This window comes from Hydra viridissima, unplaced genomic scaffold (assembly GCF_058129835.1).
Source record: "Hydra viridissima isolate aposymbiotic clone 2 unplaced genomic scaffold, HvirCarnegie_v1 scaffold_7, whole genome shotgun sequence".
NCBI lineage: Eukaryota > Metazoa > Cnidaria > Hydrozoa > Anthoathecata > Hydridae > Hydra > Hydra viridissima.
The window spans coordinates 5,050,088-5,069,572 of record NW_028324306.1 but is presented as its reverse complement, the minus strand read 5'-3'; the positions used below and the strand labels follow the sequence as shown (position 1 = coordinate 5,069,572).

Below are 19,485 nucleotides of genomic sequence, written 5' to 3'. Positions count from 1 at the left end.
TAATTGATATTTCATAATAAATAACATTATATAATTCAATGCATTTATTTATTATGTCAATTTTAGAATTTTATGGAAAATTTACCTGACTTTTAGAGACTACCTTTTGGGGGTTATAAATAAGCGCCCATTAATTTTTTTGGTTTTTATTAATTAACAGTCTTTAATTGATGCGTATAAAAAATTTTATAAAAAAAAAAAAGTGCCATCTTAGGTAACAGATGCTTTGCATCACAGATCAATTTTACGAAAATCTCCATCTGACTCATTTTGGAGACCTATAACTTTTGAATGCAGCTCTTTAATCAACTGATTTTTTTAAAAATGTTTATCCACCACATGTAGATCAGCAGGCAGTTTGATTTGTATTAACTTTGTAACTAGTTTTTAAGATTAAGGTCTTTAAAATCACAAAAAAACTTATTCTTAAAACAAAAAAATCAACTTAAGCCCGCCATTATGGAAAAAGTTAAGATGCCAGAAATAATATTTTTTTCTTTTTTCAAAGTATCCACAGCACACTTGCTATCTTATAATAATTGAAGTATAAAACTAACTTGTTCAAAAGTTATTGGCTGTTAAAAATGATGAAAAAACCCTTTTTTCTTGTAGAGTGAAATTTTATGCAAAATAGCCCACTACTTAAATAGCGTTTTCTCAAGAACCATATTAGATATTGATCTAAAATTTTCAAAACATGCTTTTAACATATATATGTACAAAATCAAAAAATTTCAATAAAATCTGAGATGGTCCATAAGGGACCTTTGCACCACTTGGCATGGAATGACCCATATAATACAACAAGAGGGATTTGCCATGAGGCACGGAGGAGCGCCGTGGCGGGAAAACTCCACCGTACCAGATTTCACATACTCCCCCCGTTGACTACAGCCCTTGTAGTCAACAATACAAATATAACCAACAAACTATTATGTAAGAAAAAATTTCGTTTTAATAAAGTTGTTCAAAGATTCTTCTAGTTTCTTCTCCGACAAGTGCTGCTCTACGCTTCGGACGAGTAGCTCCAAATTGTTTGGTATTTTCAGATTCATTTTCTTGTGTTAACTCTTCAACATTTTGTGTTGTACTAACTTCTAGAGGAATTAATTTCTGTAAAGGCCTAACAGTTTTCGTACATCTTTTCTCCTTAGAAATAACGGCTAACTCTGCTCCTCGTACAACTCCATCTCGACCAGTGATTAACTTTTCAATTTTCCCAATCCTCCATTGTCCACGGGGAATTTTGTTTTCACCTTTGATTAATACAATGTCACCTTTGGATAATTGGCAGTTGTTTGAGGCAGTGCATTCTTTCCTGTACAAATTATGTTGTCTCAGTTCGTTCAGGTAACTATTGTAAAATCTATTCCAAATACTTTCAAGCAGTTTTCTAATATATTTTGTTCGATTGGAGCAGTCTTGTGGATATGAACAGATCGGTACATTATCTGATATTATACACTCTCTACGAGAAATGTCAGCACCAAACATTAGATGGAATGGAGTTAATGATTCACACAAGTCCTCATCACTAACATAAACTAACGGTCGCTGATTAATCGAATACTCAACTTCACATAAAACTGAGAACAACTCTTCATATGAAACTATTTCTTTGCATAAGGTTTTCTTGAGACAAAGTTTTACAGAACGTACTAATCGCTCATAAAACCCACCCCACCAGGGTGAAGCAGAAGAATAAATTGTTGTCGGATGCCTCTATTTAACATAAATTCACGCACAGGTTTTGTCTTGAAGGTTTTTGCATTATCGCTTATTAAAAGTTCAGGACTTCCTCTTCTGGATATGAATCTTCTCAAAGCTCTTAAAAATGAAGGTGTCTGAAGATCATTTGTTAACTCTAAATGAATTGCTCTAGTTGTTGCACAAGTCAATAATAATACATACACCTTTAACACATTAGCTCTTTCATTATCTTCCTTTTTAAACAATGGACCAGCATAATCAAGTCCAGTATATTTAAGGCTCCTGGTTGATTGTATTCGGAATTCTGGAAGATCAGGTTCACCCCCTTTTTTTATTGTTCGTCCTTGGAAGAATTTACAGATGTAGTATTTGTGTAACACTGATTTAACAGTCTTCCTACCTTGGGTGATCCAAAATAATTTTCGTACTTCATTAAGGGTGCTTTCGACGCCTTGATGGAATACTCTTTTGTGGGCCTCTTGAATTACAAGATAACACAAATAACTGCTTTTCAGCAAAAGGATAGGGTGCTTTTGATCAAAATTTAAAACTTCACTGTTACAATTACGTCCTTTTAGTCGTAATAAACCATATTGGTCCTCAAACAAATTAAATGCAGTTCTTACTTTATTAAATTTTTCATCCTTACAAATCTCATTTTGATGTTCTTTAACCCATAGATGTAAACCATAATTGTACTCATCAACTGTCAGTGTATCACATGTTAAGCTATTGTCATTAATATTTCTAATGTTCTTTAACAATTTTTTTGCAAAACGTAAAACATATGCGGTGACTCCAACTAAATGTTGTAGAGAGCTATACCTGTTTATATCAATTATGTTTTTGAGGACAACTTCCCCACAAAACAAAGTACACGAAGACAAATTGCTAACTACCTCTGAATCAACTATTTTACCATGCTTACTACATTCTTTATCAGCTTCTCCTATTAAATGATTCTTATCAAACTCAAACATTGGAAAAATGACACTTTCCTCCCTAAGAAATTCTGGGCCATCCACCCATCTACTGCTTTTACAATGAGACAAATCATCAGGACGAGTAGGAATGTCAGCTGGATTAATTTCACCCTGAACAAAGTGCCAACTATCACAACCAATTATCTCCCTAATTTTTACTACTCTATTTTCTACCCATGGTTTCCAACAGCATGATCTACCTTTTATCCAATGTAATGCGACTAAAGAATCTGACCATGCTACAATTTTTGATACAATAACCTTATCGCCAATGGAATGTCTGACCTGTTTCATGAGTTTGAATGACAAATGACAACCTAACAGTTCTAATCGCGGGATGGACAAGGGTTTAAGTGGTGCAACTTTAGTTTTTGAGGTTAGTAAGCAGGTTTTTATTGATGCTCTTGATATAGCACGAATATAAATAACAGAAGCGTATGCTTGGATTGAACTGTCTGAAAAGGCATGTAACTCTATTGATATAATATCTTCTTTAATTTCTCTTATAGCGTATCGTGGAAAGCATATATGCTGAATTTTTGAAAGTTGTAATACAAAGGACTCCCATAGAAACTTGACGCTATCAGGAATCTCCTCATCCCATTCCAGTTTATCCTTACAAAGTATTTGAAATATAGTTTTAACACGAGTAGTAATTGGTGATATGAGCCCAAGAGGATCGTAGATTGATGCAGCCAAACGTAAAATGTTTCTTTTCGTCTTGGGTAACAACTTCTCTTTTTCTAAAAGTGATTGAAACTTAAACACAAACTGGTCATTTTTAATGTCCCAACCATTTCCCAAAATCATTTTATTATTCAATGGAGTATTTATATTGACTTTATCATATTTACTGTATTCATCATTATCAACGTTAATTCCTTCAATGTTATTAATGTGGCTTTGTAATTCTAAATTATTTGTGTCCATTTCCTAAGTTCTAAACCTCCTTTTAGCATAATATCTTTTGCTGTATGATAAAACTGTATACCATCACTTAAACTGTCACACCCACAAACTAAGTCATCCACGTACCAATCAGGTAAGATCTTTTTAACAAATTCGGAGTTAGAACACAAAAACTTATTGAGATGATGCTGTATTGTTTCATTTAAAATAAATGGACTTGAAGTAAGACCAAACACAACACGAGTAAATCGATAAATAACTAATTGACCATCATGACTTAAATTACTGAACCAAAGTAAACGAACAAAATCTCTATGTTCAGGAACAATTTCTATATTCAAAAAGGCTTGCTTGATATCAGACGTAATACCAAAAACATTCAAACGAAATCTAATAAGAATGTCAAATATCTTTGAGAGTAAGTTTGGACCAGGGTAAAAAATATCATTTAATGAAGGAAAATTTACAGCACATGAAGCATCAAAAACAGCACGCATTTTTGTTGTTTCTTTTTCTTCTCTAACAACAGGATGATGTGGAAGATAACATACTGATCCAGGTGGTTTTATAATTTCATCACCTGTAACCCTTTCTATTATACCATCTTTCTCATATTGTGTGAATATCTTATTATAGTCATTTAACAACTTTTCATTCGATTTTAACCTTTTATACAGGTTTTCTAAACGTTTCTTTGCTATGTTAAAATTATCAGGCAGCATTACATGGTCTGGTCTGAAGGGTAATTTTGTGACGTATCTTTTACCATTAAATTTTATATCTTTTTCAATTTGATGCATAACACTGTCCTTAAACTCACCAATGGACTCAAGCTCCCAAAATTTTTCTAATTGGTTTTTTAATTCACTATCAACATTACTACGTAAAGGAAGAACACTACACTTCATGGAATGACTGTTAAAATGTTTATTTGAGTCAATTGGAATTGATAACTTGCTTTGGCCTGCCAAAATCCAGCCTAATGATGATTTAATGGCAACCGGACCATCAGAACCACGAACTACTTCACCAGTGATAAAGGAATAGTAAAAGTCAATTCCAACTAAAATATCAATACTCATTGTGGTATTAAATTTATTCTTTGCTAGTGCTAAATGTTTCAAATGTTTATAATTATTGACGGCTTCTGCAATATTTTGCCTTTTAATAGGGGTGCAAATCTCTGGGATACATAATGCTTCTAAATATGTCCACCCTTTGTTAATCTTGTGTTTCACATAAAGTTGAATTACATCTAACTCTTTTACTTGACCAAGTTTCCAAAGGTATTAATAATGAGCCTCTCTTTTCGTAAAGTTTTTAGTTTTAAGGCATTTCTAAACTCTTCAGTTATGTAAGAAAACTGACTTCCACTGTCAAACATTAAACACGCTTTTTTTGATTGAGAATTTTGACAATCTGAAACTTGAGTTGTGGCAGTCTGAAGAAGTACAGCATTGCTGTTGTTTGACCATGTGTGAGTTGCATTAGTTTCTTTTGCTTCTTGATTTTTTGGGTTTTTATATTTACTTTGATCACTGTCCTTTTGACAGATTGAGATATGATGGCGTTTACCACATTTATTGCATACAAAATTACTACTACAATTTTTGCTTATATGACCACTTCGTAGACAAACAAAACACCTTGCTAACTTTCTTAGAGTGGCTACACGAGCTTCAATATTGGTGACTACACGGCATTTAGTAGAGGAATGGTTACCTTGACAATACAAACACTTATTATAATCTTGACCTCCTTGGGCATGTAAGTTTTGTGTAGTAAATTGAATGTTTCCATTCACATTATTTCGTTTCTGTTCTTTCTGTCCATGAAGACTTTGACATCTTTCTTTGACTAAAAGTTCTTCATTAAAAAATTCCAACATTTTTTCTAACGACCAAATATTATTACCAAACCTTCTTGAAATAAGGATTTTTAACTCTTCAGGTATTCTTTCATTAAGAATAGGTATAAATAGACAACCATATGAAGTGATGTCCATTTTTAATGAATTTAGATTTCTGATACAGATTTCAATCTCGTTATAAAGCTTCCTCGATTGTTCAAGATTATCCATTGATGTCACAGGACGAACTTTTAACAAGGTTTCCATGTGTGCAGTAATTTGCACTTGAGGGTCTGCATATCGTTGCTTTAAAATATCAATTGCTTCTTTATAGTTTTCATTTGATAATGTTAAACCTGATATGGCTGATAGAGGAGCATGAAGCAAATATTTTTTTAAATATGAAAATTTATCTATTTCACTTAAGGAATCATTTTGATTAATGGTGGCATTAAATTGGTCCCAAAATGAATACCATTTTAGAGGGTTTCCGTCAAAGGTTTGTATTTCTAATTTAGGCAATTTACAGTTAAATGAGATGCTTTGTGAACTAACAGATTGAGAATTGGGTGACACTTTTTGAAAATTTATTTTGTAATCAATTTGTGCAAGAAGTTGATTAGAATGACGTACAAATCTTTTGGACTGAATGACGAATTCAGCAATGTCGTCTGGCTACCTTACAACTTACTTGATAAGATATACTTTTCAGATAAAAAAAATAGGATTTTGGACTTTTCTTTAGTAAAGGCAAAAAATAGTGCCGTTGTTATGGCGGTTGTTAAGGAAGCTTAAAATACTAAGATTCAATAAAATCTATTTTAATGAAGATCTATTGCGAATTTTCAAAATGGTTTTCAGATTGTGAATTTATGAAAAAATTTTCACAAAGCAAGAAAGTAGTTTTTTTTTTCAAAAGTTTCGTATTTCTGAGGGGTTTTCCACCTTAAGTGACACCTTGTACATAAACAACAAATCTGCTATCGCCAATTTGAATTTGACAAGTGGAGTTGATGTATTAAGCTTCTGCTACAGAATCCAGGCATTGATTACGGACATATCAAGCAAGTGGAAAAAGATCCAATAATACCACTTTTTCGACCGAATCTTGTTCCTGTAATAGCAAAGTAGGGAATCAAGTAAGTCAAAACCGCCCATGTGCTTGTTGTAGATAGTGACAATTCCCGGACAGGAAAATTGATATGGCACATATTTTTTCTTGAAAATCTTTTAACCTCGATTGAAGGTTCACTTCCAATAAAAGTAGACAGCAAGGTTACAACTTTGTTATCAAACCAGGAAACTACCGATACATCAACTCCGTCAACTTTGGCAACATGTTCGGTAAATGTTCCGCGACCCCTTTGCTTCATTTCCTTATCTGACAAGACTGGGAAATTTCCAACACGGTTCCTACGTACAGTTTCAACATACTAACGTTAAAACCAATACTGTTGAACTGTCAACAAACAATTTTTGATTGACGTCATCTGGCAAGATTCGGGCAAGACGCATGACAACGTTACTACTAACCCCATGGTCTGGTTCATTCTCAAGGTAAATGTTGTCACCTTAACAGTAAACTTCAAAATTATAGCTGAAGCCAGAGACACCACTCAGAACAAAAGCTTTAAATCCCCATTTGTCCGGTTTTTTAGGGTTGTATTGATTGATTGAATATCTCTCTTTGAACGGAACAATCTGCTTATCAACCGCCAAACTTTCTGCATTTGGAATACTGTTCAGCTGTTCATTTATTTTGTTTATAAGAGAACGAATCTTGAAAAGTTTATCGTCTTTGTTAGCAGTGCTGTTGTCAGTAAAGTAAATAATGCTTTTCAATTTTATAAAAGTATGACAGTTCTGAACCAATACAATCCAGTAACTCGTCCATTTTTTGTTCGTAGTAAGCTTTAAATTTGTGGTCTTCTTGTTTATTTTGAAGGTTTTCAGCTTTCCACAGTGGCTGAGAGTTCTTTTCAGGCTTTTTTCCATTTGTAATAGCCTTATTGGAAGATGGCACCACTGTTGCACAATGTTTTTGACCAGAGTCACAATTTGTACTTCTCCAGATTGAAAGAGGCTGAGTGTTATTACTGTCATCACTTTCATCACTGCTATCAACATCCTCACTGGAAGAAGTTGGCAAAAATAGTTCACAATCAGTTATATCTTCCTCATCGCTGGATTCTCCATCTGAGGAGTGCAGATCTGGGTTGTCATCAACAAATTTTACCAAGACAGGCGCCTGCACCTTGATGATACCAGAAGGCTTTTTTCTATAGAAAGAAGTTGGGTTGATTGCTAAAGATTTGAGGAAACACTATAATGGTTTTATAACGAAAAAAATAAAAATAAAACAAAAATATAAAATTACAAATTTTTTTCCTTAGATGCATAATGTATCATTTCTGATACAATTAAAAAAAAATTTACGGAGAAATGACAATTCATAAAAATAAGTAAACAAATACACAAGAGGACCACCAATATGTAAAAGAAACTTTTTTGAGTTGTGAGTGTGGCCAACGCACTTAGATTTTTTTTGCATCTTTTACTTGAAATAAAAATTAAAGTAAAAGTTGCTAAAACAATCTAAGTGCGGTGGCCACGCTCACCTTAATATATTAGGCTTAAAATAATCCATTTTCCTTTTAAAAATTTCACCGCATTCATTTAGAAATACACTATTTATAAACTGTATCATATATGATAAACTATGCAGAAAGGGGTTACTTTAGCCTCCTTATCAGATATTCTCTCGTACCACAAAAACCTGATGTAAACTCTGTCTTCAGAAGAGATTTCAATGTTCAAGAATGCTTGTTTTATATCACCAATCATCCCTATATTATAAAACCTAAACTTTAGTAAAATATCAAATATTTTAGATATAAATTCGGACCTGAATACAAGCAATCATTTAAAGACTGTCCTGTTGTCAAACATGATGCATCGAAAACAGCTCTAATTTTTGTAATATCCTTATCTCTTCAAATGACAGGCCTATGAGGCAAAATATGCACACACTCTGGTTCTTTAAATATAACAGGACTCACTAATTCTTTCTATTATATTATTCTTTCCATACTCTACAAAAGTTTGATTATATTCAGTAACCAGTTGTTTATCATTTAATCTTATTTTTAAATTGAGTTGGCCTCCATTTGGTTATGCCCAACCTCTAAATACTTCTGTTCAATGTTTATTTGCTTTGAATTAGTTATATTCATCAAAACATTCGACAATATTGAATTTCTATTTTGTGACACGCAACCATCACTATATAAAATCAATTTAATATTGCTTTGCCTGTTGAGTCTGGGAAGAAATTTTTGGATAATGAACTTCCCCAATATGCTTGCATATTCTTCAGCATTATTTCCTCCCTCAATTTCATTCCACAAATAACAGTATAAAATATTAGCCTCAGAATCTGTCCTGTTCCAGTAGCTGTCAACTTGATTGATGGCAGCTTCTTCTTTTTCAAATAAATCCACAAAAAATTCACTTGAATTCTCATTATATGTTTTCCTCTTTTTTTCAGGTGGCTCAAGAGAAGTATTTTTATTCGAGTCAAAGGAGGCTGGTCTGACTAGAGGCAATTCATCTACCATGTTGTTTAAACTGTTTAGTGCTTCTTTAATTTCTTCTTCTGTCATTATTTTAGTTGCAATTCTTTTAAATTTTGGTTCCAAAAGAGTTGCAATTCTATGCATTTCATTTATTGGAAAATAGCGCTTCATCATGTCATTTAAAGTTGTCTTAAAGTCTTTTATGATATTACTATCTGTAGCCGATACTTGCAAATGTTTTGTGATTTGATATTTAATTGCAACAACCATGTGCAAAGGACATTCTTTGTCTGTTGAAATATGTTTAGTAGCGGTATCAAATGGTGTTAACACTGTGATGACATCTTTCGATAAAGTCTCGTTCAAATCGAATAATTTTCTTTGAAGTTTTTTATCTTGTTCTCTTGCTGACAAACTTATTATATCTTCAACATTTGTCAACACTGATTGCAACATAGTGAGTTGAGAATTCCACCTTGTTGAAACAGATTGCTTAACCGATGTTTGTAGTTCATGTTGAATTTTTGAACGTTTTATGTGTCTATTTCCTTGCATGTGCCAATAAGACTAATGATTTCCAAAACCAAAGCAGGGGCATTTTTCACTTCTAGACCATGAACCAAAACCAAATTTAGGTTGTGTCCACAGCATGGAATCCAAATTTGATCTTTAAAAGCAGCTTTAACATTTGAGCCATTGTCAGTTACATAATAATTGTCACTTCGCCATGCTCCCATTTCTTCTAGAATTTCTTTGGTAACGGATTTAATATTTTCAGCCTAATGTAATTATAAAATATTTATGAAACGTTAATTAAAATAAAAAATACAAGATTGACATTACCAGTAACATTGAAATAAGATTTTAATTGATGAAAGCTTTGTGAAAAGTTATTACAATAAACTACTTTTTAAATTGACGAGAGAAGAGAATCGACAAGCCAAATAAGTATTTATGAAATCATGTGGTTTAACTTAAGTAAAGAAGTATTTATGAAAGCATTTGCTTTTAAAAAAGACATATTTGTAACTATGTGGTTTTAAAAAAGAAATACTAATCAAATCATGTGGTTTAATATTATTAAAGAAATAATTTTAAAACCATTTCGTTTAAATAAATAAATATTGATATTCAATAAAAATTATAATAATCTCACCTGTTTGTTTTTCTTCCATTGATCTTCTTGCAAAGATGTATGAGAACAATTTCCATTGGTCGTTGATATAGAGTACTGTAATTGTGATGTATGGCATTGTTGCCTGTACGTGTGTCCACAAATTAGTCGTTACAGCAAAACGTTTCTGCTTCTCAAACACTTTTCTAAGCTCAGCTCGTTTCTTTTCTGCTTCAGTATAAACATGACGAGAAACAGTTCGAGCAGAAGGAAGAATATCATCAACAGAAACATTTCCATGCTTAGCTCCGATTGAAATTAATTTCTCTGCAAATTTTCTATAACCGAGCCCATTAATACCGTTACCGCGGTATTGCCACCATTTTTTTTCCATCGCCGCGGTTATTACCGCGGTAACCGCGGTATTACCGCAATTCCCGTTACCGTGTCACACTCTAGTTCGATAAACACCATTCAGACACATAAAAATTATAATGAGATTTTTTTGTAGACCATTCAGGTAAAATATATTTCTTAGATGTAGATTTGTGACAGTAGTACGATCAACTTTCAAAAAAATCTTTGAGTGAAGCTACTTCTATATGAAATAGATTCTCTCTAGTCTTGGGTGATTCTACCAATAATACTGCTTGGTTGACAATTGATCTTGATTGTTTCCAACCCCGCACGGTTGATTTTCCAATACGCAGAGTGTTTAAGAACATTGTCTTACAGACTCTGTACAATTTTTCTTCTTTCCTTAAATAGTACTCAATTGAGCTAAGTCTTTAGGATTTTAAAGCATCCTTTCTGTCTCTCGGTCTTTTGATAGGAAAGCATTTGGCATGACTTTCAACATACACCTTCTTTTCTCCCCAAGTCATCTTCCAAAAACTTACGAAGATTTCCGTTCGATCTGTGTCTAAAATATCCAAACATTGAAAGGCAGATATTTTGTTTGATGCGCATTTACACCTTGGTTTCAGCCTTTTTTGCATTTTTACGCACATCAGTGATTACTTTGTCGCCTAATCTTTTGCGACCAAAATATTTTTGTCCCTTTTCACTTGTGGGTGTGTCATGCGTTGGGAATATTTTCTGATCGAAAACAGTAGTTTAATAGGGAACATAAAATCTTCGTCGAAGATCGAAAAAGGAATCGTTTCGAAAGCACTGTCTTTATGAGAATATGAAAAATCACTCAGCATTTCTCCATTACAATGACCAATGTCTTCGGTAAATGAAGTTATAAAAAGTTCAGTATATTTTATTCATTTCAAAGAATTCATGTATTCAAGATTTATTAACCCGATATTGGATAATGTTTCCAATTGGCAACAAACCGTTAAAAAAAGAAAGACCTTTTTTTTTGTCAAATAAAATAAAATTTGCAGGAGTATCGTTTTGATTTATTATCTTTCCTTGCATTAAATTAAAAAAATGGACAAATCAAATAAAAGTTATTAAACTTAGAAGCGTAGTTTAAAATTTTGACATTATTACTACTTGCTTTTGAAATTATTACTACTTGGTTTTGAATTTTAAACTGTGCTTCTAAGTTTAATAACTTTTATTTTGATTGTCCGTTTTTTTCAAAATTTTAAAATAAATATGTACAATATAAGGTTAAGAAATAACTATAATATAACCAAATATAGCATTAATAAACACAAGGAGCTGATTCTGTAATTGTAATGTAACTATCAAACTTAATTCAACTATTTTTGAAAACAAATATGCTTTAAAAAGTTAAAGTTTCTTACCTTGCATTAAATCGGGTCCTTTTATATATTGAAAGCTTCAAATGTGTATATTAATATATAAGTTATATTAAATATTTAAACTCCGCGTTCTGACACTTCACATTACAAAATGGCAATATTGGCGGGAGTTAGCTGGATTGGTAAATCGTTTTTTTTTAAACCTGGAGTTGGCTGGTATGTGTGCGGGGTGTTTTAACGTATTTATAATTTTATTTGAATTATTGTCGTTTTGTATATCATATAAAATGTGAAGATCAACAAAATGGCATCAAAATCTGGAATTCGACCAAACATGGAGTTGGCTGGTTTGCGGATCAAGCCATTGAAATCTACTTGCAATCAACAAAAGTAATATGTTGTTTCCTACCAGCACTTTTGTTAACACAATTCAAATCTTACACCAAATCAAATGTAAACAAAACTTTTGTATGTCGAATCGATTCTATTTCTGAGTTTAATTGGATAAATGTTTTTCTTCTGGCAATATTCATCGTTCAGCTTTCGTTTTTGTTTTTTTGCATCGGGCGCTATCTAAATAATTCTTGCTTTTAATTATTTTTTAAGACAATAATTAAGAAGGAATTTAGCTTATTATCTCTCTTCCTTATAACATCGTGTTAACTAATAAATATAACCGTAATAAAAACTTTTACAATTCAAACATCTATAATCAAGAAAATGCAGACAAAACTGGTAATAAAGTAACAAAAAAGCCGTATATAATAACACTTTTAACAGTAAGTTTTTCATAACTTCTTTGTTAAATCAAAATAGCATCGCCATTTATGATCGGTACTGCCGTCGTTTTAGCATCGATTTGAAATTTCGCGTCCCGTTGTTTTATTTGTCTCTGATATAAATATAGGCATATACCCATAATATTGCCATATTACTGATATAGACATGTTAGCATATTATTGAGAATATAATAACCTCCAACTATTGTTATAGCATCCAACATTTTGTTCCTTATATCCAACAAATTAATGTACATTATGGCAACAACAACAAAAATTATTTACCGGAAATATAGATATATATCTTATATATTGCATAGTCTTGGTCTAAAATCTACATTAGGCAACAAATGTACGAAAAGCAGAAATATTAAAGTCTAATACATAAAAAAACTGTAATTTCTTGACATATAAATACTTTTCTTTTGACAGAAATTTTCCCTAATGTATTCTGAGTATACTGTTGAATCTTAGAGAAAATATAAAATGAAGCAGCTGTAGCTTTTTGCAGGGAACACAACTTTGAAAATTTAAATCTTCTTTACTCATTAAAAACTCTGCTCTACTAAAGTCTCTCCTTCAATTTATGCCTTTTAAAATACCTCAAATAAGTTCATAAAAAAACCGCTCAAACTATATTTATAGGATTTAAAGGAAACTAGGTCAATTTCCAATTTCTGCAATTGCTTCCGCGCGAAAATCAACTTTTAAATATTGACGTATTTTTATTACTAGTTTCACAACCGTTGCGAAAACTTATTATAAAATCATACTACGGTTCCGTAAAAGTAAAATCATCCATAAAAACAGAATTTCTTTAAAATATATAACAATTATAATTGGTGTTTCGGTAAATAGTGCAAGATTATTTCTCGGATTGAAAACTGATTCTTGAAACGTGTTATTCTTTTTGGCGAATCTTGAAACGTGATATTCTTTTTGTTTTAGATGGTATTAAACAGGAAATAGAAACCACGTTTAACATGTTGGTGTTGTAGCGGCTGGGATAAAGATTAACATAAACATACAACTTTTTTTTCCACTTGGGTTTTTATTTTTCTTTAGGGATACAAAGCAATTTTGCAGCAGACAAATTCTCTCTGAACTGAAAAAAACAGCAGACATATTCTCTCTGATCTGAAAAAATGTCTGTTTATGGAATATCATCAATCCATAACCAACTACTTTAACTTTATCAAGATCAACTTTTTTGCTAACATGAACATGCTGATTAATGCTAAGGAGTATATTGAACTTAGATAGCAAAGTCGAGAAGCTATCTTGGTCTTCTGTTTTAAGAATTATGGAACAGATTGACTTTCTTTTTTTGGACTAAAAAAACGATCTGCTATTGGTCCATTCTTAGGGTTACCACCAGTGATATTTAAGTTCTAAATATAATTTCAATTTCCAATTTTACTTAGTTCTTGAAGCATTGATTTAATTTCTAATTTTAATTTTACTTCTTTTGAATCAGTTCTGATGAAATTTCAGTTCAGTTTTTATGATTTCAATCATTTTAATTCTTATTTCAGTTTCTAAATCAGTTCATATTTTACTTCTATCAAATTTCACAGCAATTAGTAGTCCTAACGACACATTTTTTTGAAAAAATTAAAGTGTAGTCTTGAAGTGTATGAATTTGGGTCAGTAAATCTTCAGCCAAAATTGCAATTTTGCTATACTTGCTTTTGTTTTGTTTCCAAAAGAGCAGGCCGTTACTTGGCAGCGCTTCATCACCGCTTATGTCAACCAAATACCTTGACAGCTGACTTGCAACAGTGATATTGTCTTGGTTATAAATCTTTCCTTCTTTTGTAAAGATTTTATTTGACAAGAACTTAAAGCGCTTTATGGCAGCAAATTCACATTCAGATCCATTTGACTCAGCAGCAGCTTGTAATTCTTGTTCTACTCCACAAACTTTTATTATATACATCTTTGCTGCATGGAGCAAGGTGTCCATTTCCGGTGTGAGGATAAAGACAGCAACGGTTGGATCTAACAAACATGCAGCAGACGGAAGAGGATTAAACGTATCTGAGTCCGGCTGCAGAATTGATTGAAACCGTTGACGTAGATCTCCAAGAAGATTTGCTGTCAAAGACTTGTTGATAGGATATTCTTGTAAATGGCATTCCAAATTGAGTATAGATGGTAGAACCTGTGAAAGAGACTGGGCATCGGTCTGAAGTATATCTGTTTGTACTGCAAATGGTTCCAAAAGTGAAGAAATGTTTTGAAGACGAACCCATTCACTTGCTTTGAATGTGTCGATTCCTAAATTTAAGTAAACTATCTGTAATTAAAGTTTACTAATAACAATTGTAATAACTAATAATTGCCATTGATGTACGTCTCATTTTTCCATTCTGTTGTGATGCGATTTAAAAGGCAGGGTAAAGTCTTTCCGTGTTTTTAGTAAACCTAATTTAAAGACTATATACCCTGTCTTGTTTTTTAATGATAATGACTAATGAACTTACAATTTATTAACATTTTCGTTTTTTTAGTTTAAATAAGGTAAGACACAATTTTGTAGATTTAATAAATTTCCGAAAACAATTTATATACACTAATAACATAAATAATAAAATAATATGTACCAATTTCTGTAAGAACTTCATTCACCGATGTCTTTATTTTCAACAGCCGGTCAATCATCTGATATGTACTGTTCCATCTTGAGGTGCAGTCAGTTATCACAGACTTCCCACACTTGTCAATAAGTTTCTCAATTGCCACACTTGATTTCCTAATTCTTGATACAACTTGTCTCGTTTCTAAGATGGTTGCACTATAATGTTCATAAACTGGTTTTATGAGAAGCTGGAGTGTGTGAGCCATACAGGGCATTCGACGATATGGAATATGATCTGGTAGGAATAAATCAGTTTGTTCTGACTGAGACTGGATCTCTTCCTCATCAGTTTCATGTTCAGACTCGTCAGATTCAAACTCATAAGATTCAGATTCGTCAGATTTCTTAGCTGCATGCACTTCCTGTAAGAGCCTGATGGCTTTAACCATATTCGACCCGTTGTCTGAAACAATCAACATAACTTGATTTTCTCTAATACCCCACTGGTCAAGACATTTCTTTAAACATTCGGCAAGCATCTCACCCGTGTGGGGATGTTGGAGTTCCATCAAATTTAGGAAAGCATGTCGTGTTTTATCAATGGTGGTGTCATAGAAACAAGCAGATATTCCAAGGAACGATGCTGTGAGACCCTTCTTCGTCCAACCATCAAGACAAATTGTTACTTTGCGTGTACGATTTATCAAGTCTTTCAGTTGTGCAGATTGTCGAAGAAAACGCTCGTTTATCCGCTTGTTCAGTGTTGCAGACCCTGCAATATAAAATTTAAATCAGTTAAAATTTAATGCACATCAGTTTGTGTAGTTAGTTACTATAGTGTTACATTAATGATACTATAATTACAGGTAAACATTTAAAAAATGTTTAGCATTGAATGAATCTAAAACAATAATTTAAAAATTTAGTTGTGTTAATTATTACCTGGCAATTTAAATTTTGGGTCAAGCGTTTTTATCATCTTTCGAAACGACGGCTGATCTAGCAATACCATTGGATAGCTGGTATTAACAATCATTTCAATCACGCTATCCTGACGCACTTGATATTCACTTGAGTCCGTTGGCCACGCGGTGATTCGGTGTTCAAAGCTCTCTCTTATTTTCTGGGTTTTTGTCTTTCCACTATTTCGGGAAGATGTAGAATTGATTTCATCATTTTTACGTTTCAAAAACATTTTTTCTGCATTTCGTTTTTTCTTTTCATCCGTGTAACATTTGTGTGTCTCTTTATGTATTCTCTGAATGTGCGCTACTAAGTTACTGGAATTTTTTCCGGCAAGAAATGCGCCACACGCGATCTCATTATTTATGTCCTGTACTAGACACATGGATTTGTCAGTTTTTTCATCGTAAACGAAGAATTTCCATACAGGACTGTCACGCTTCCTACCAGCCAACAACCTTGATAAACTCATTATTCTGTTATTGATTGATTTGAAACTCTTAAGAATCTATAGATTTTTATTTTATTTTACAACAAAAGATTGGACGCATTGAATTTATACTTAACGTAATGACAAGCACGTGACCAGTTTTGTGGTCCATTAATACATTCTATAATCATTTCAAATATCATCGTTATGGTCAAACATGTGCTCCAATTTCAAACCAAGTATGTAAAATTTGTAAACTAATTGTCAAAAAAAACTAATTTAATATTCAATAATATTCAATAAAAACTTTTTTAATATTCAATAATTTTCGTTCGTTAATAATTCTTAATTCTATTCCTATTTTCGTTTTTTGATGCTTATATTTAATTCTATTTCAGTTTTCGTTCTTCAGTTATATCCTAATTTTAAATTTTTATTCACATTAACGAAATCAATTATTTTTACTTCAAATTTTACTTCACGTTAATGAAAATATCACTGGTTACCACCACTAGAAGTAGAAGAATCAAGAAGCATTCCTGTTTTTTCACGTACGTTTTGAATAACTTTTTTTTTGCTGTTTTTAGAGCAGTTTTAACCATTCCGTCCTGCTCAGACCATGTATGGGTTTGTTGGCCCACAATGCGATATAAGATTTTCAGACAGTGGTCAAGTGCACGTAGCTTTTGATGTAGAATGGCAAAAAATTTTACATCTGATTCAACTATAGGTTCATGGCATTGTCCATGTCTTTCATTACCTTTTTACGAGATTTCGCCATTTTCTAGTCTTCTCCAAGTACTAAGCACATCATTGCAGTTTTTATCTATGGTGAACCCATATAGTATACATACCAGATCATTGGCATCACTTCTGGAACATTTGCAGTAGTGACAAAAAGCTCCAGAATCACCCACCAATAAACCTACCATTTTGCCATCAACCATACTAATCTTTGTTTTTACAAATATTTGTAAACCATTTTTTGAAAGAATAGGTTGAGTTTCATTTTTAGCCAGTTGTCTCAGAGTTGGCTTAAAATACCCCTTTACACTCTCCCTAGTTTCTTTTTTTTCAAGAGGACACCAAAAGGAACAAATATAATTTGTTCCCTTTAAGTCTGCATCTTGAGGATTGGAAAACTGATGACGATAGCTGTGTTTTCCAGATCCATCAAGTCCAAATTTACCCTCTACATGTATAGAATGATTTTCAGCACAAAACTCGGATATATCTAGTAGACACTGAACAGTTTCAATGTCTGATAAAATTGTTCACAGGGGATGAAGTCTGGTTGTCGTCACTGCTTAATTCTTTTGGTAGCAAAGTACGTTTAAAGGTATCTACATCATTCTTTGTTGGCAACATTAGTTTTGGGAGAAGCTCAATTCTCAGTTCCTAGGGAAATATATAAAATTTAAACGTACAATTATAAAAATAATTAACTACAACAGTATTTGATTGCATACTTTACCTGATATTTATTTATGGATAGATCCAAGTTGTAAATTAAAGCAGTTGCTTCCTGTACCGATATTGTTCGAAGTTTTACTCCTTCCACCTTCCCCCATCTTTTTTCACATCTTTGGACAACTTCTTTTAAGTATTCTGATTTATCTACTCCTTGTTCACTCGCATGTTTTTCCACAATATCTACAAAATCATACAGAATTTTGTTATAGGTACGTTTTTCAGGTTGATGACTGAATTAAATGATAATGTTTTATGAAAAGTAAAAATATAGCTACTGGGTGTCCCAAATAGCATGATGCTTAAGAAATTCAAATAAATGTCAACAGCTAAGCCTTTACCTTAGTCTTTTTGATTTCCGTCCTCTTTTAGCTTGTGGAGCTCCATCTTCTTCTACATCACCCCTGGATGATGACGACGCTGCAACAGGTAGATTTCCAGGCAGTATTATCCCAACTTCTCCAAATTTCCAATTTGGCCACAAGTTTATTTTGTTTCAACTTGGAATATTTTTTTACATGTCTTTCAAATTGCTTTAGAATTTTCTTGATGTTATCTTTTTCATCTTCTAAAGTTAGATTATGTCTCACTTTGATTGTTTTTAAAATTAGCTTTGATTTTTCTAATGAACTTAATTTGATGTTCAAGGTTAGTAAAATTTCTTCTAATTCTCCTTTTTTAATCAATAATATTTTATCGCACGTAATCAACAGGTATTCCTGAAAGTTGATTTTCATTATTACGCAACCTCGAATATAAAACTCGCAAGAACAAATAAAATTCAAATTTAAATTACTCAATTTTCGGGGATAACTGGATTGTGTAATTTTTACACATTAAAATAGAAAGTCTACATTGTATGAAACATTTGAGTTTATTTGCGGCCTTTATTTTCCTGTTACTTTGTTTTTAATAAAATTATTATATTTTCATATATTTTAGAATTTTTTTAGGTATAAACAAAACTGCGCAAAACAAATGTTTAAACTTCAATTTTTATTTTTATTGAAGTAATTCGCAAATTAAACATTATTTACAGACCAGGATAGAAAATTTTTTTTAAATTCATGCAGTCGATTTTGATGTATAGCGTTTCAAAGTTATTGATAAAAAACAGCATACAGTACAATTTTAAAACAAATATTTTGCGTAAACTTTTTCTTCAACTTCAAACAACTATAAAAACAAAATCGTTTGATGAATTTATAAATTTTTTTTGCACTGACCTACATTTGTCCTTAACAACATAAATTTACTTTTTAAAGTGAAAAAGTAAAAGGTCAGAAAAATGAATTTTTTCATGTCCTGGGCACACTGTGTGTCGGCAACATAAACTAAAAATATGTGCTATCTGGAAATGTTTCCCAAAAAGGTTATTTGCTGCTCTCTGATTTTTAAACA

At 32.1% G+C, this 19,485-nt stretch overlaps 3 protein-coding genes and 2 pseudogenes across 4 annotated transcripts; all 5 read right to left on the bottom strand.

Moving 5' to 3' along the window:
* Positions 1 to 954: 954 nt before the first annotated feature.
* Positions 955 to 3,503, bottom strand: LOC149885763 (uncharacterized). The gene is made up of 2 exons (XM_090094254.1): positions 1,680 to 3,503; positions 955 to 1,632 (listed from the first exon to the last, which is right to left on the bottom strand). The coding sequence occupies exons 1-2, from the start codon at positions 3,501 to 3,503 to the stop codon at positions 955 to 957; spliced, it is 2,502 nt and encodes an 833-aa protein (XP_089950380.1).
* Positions 3,504 to 3,604: 101 nt separating this feature from the next.
* LOC149885762 (uncharacterized) lies at positions 3,605 to 4,684 on the bottom strand. The gene has a single exon (XM_090094253.1). The coding sequence runs from the start codon at positions 4,682 to 4,684 to the stop codon at positions 3,605 to 3,607; it is 1,080 nt and encodes a 359-aa protein (XP_089950379.1).
* A 182-nt stretch (positions 4,685 to 4,866) lies between these two features.
* Positions 4,867 to 6,824, bottom strand: LOC149885761 (uncharacterized). Its single transcript, XM_090094252.1, has 2 exons — positions 6,687 to 6,824; positions 4,867 to 6,126 (listed from the first exon to the last, which is right to left on the bottom strand). Exons 1-2 carry the CDS (start codon positions 6,822 to 6,824, stop codon positions 4,867 to 4,869), a joined length of 1,398 nt encoding a protein of 465 aa, XP_089950378.1.
* Positions 6,825 to 7,023: 199 nt separating this feature from the next.
* LOC149885760 (uncharacterized) lies at positions 7,024 to 8,295 on the bottom strand (annotated as a pseudogene).
* A 6,104-nt stretch (positions 8,296 to 14,399) lies between these two features.
* On the bottom strand, positions 14,400 to 16,683 carry LOC149885759 (E3 SUMO-protein ligase ZBED1-like; annotated as a pseudogene). The gene is made up of 3 exons (XR_016453954.1): positions 16,164 to 16,683; positions 15,247 to 15,993; positions 14,400 to 14,920 (listed from the first exon to the last, which is right to left on the bottom strand). The product of XR_016453954.1 is annotated as an E3 SUMO-protein ligase ZBED1-like (transcript).
* Positions 16,684 to 19,485: the final 2,802 nt, after the last annotated feature.

Bases quoted from the DNA above. Each gene is read 5' to 3' on its own strand.
- LOC149885763 (XM_090094254.1), bottom strand. From the start codon at position 3,503: ATGATTTTGGGAAATGGTTGGGACATTAAAAATGACCAGTTTGTGTTT. The intron at 1,633-1,679 runs GTGGGTTTTATG...CTTTGTCTCAAG, and splicing joins TTCTGCTTCACCCTGGTGGG to AAAACCTTATGCAAAGAAAT.
- LOC149885762 (XM_090094253.1), bottom strand. From the start codon at position 4,684: ATGAGTATTGATATTTTAGTTGGAATTGACTTTTACTATTCCTTTATC.
- LOC149885761 (XM_090094252.1), bottom strand. From the start codon at position 6,824: ATGAAGCAAAGGGGTCGCGGAACATTTACCGAACATGTTGCCAAAGTT. The intron at 6,127-6,686 runs GTTAAAAGATTT...GTTGTAAGGTAG, and splicing joins GAAGTGAACCTTCAATCGAG to CCAGACGACATTGCTGAATT.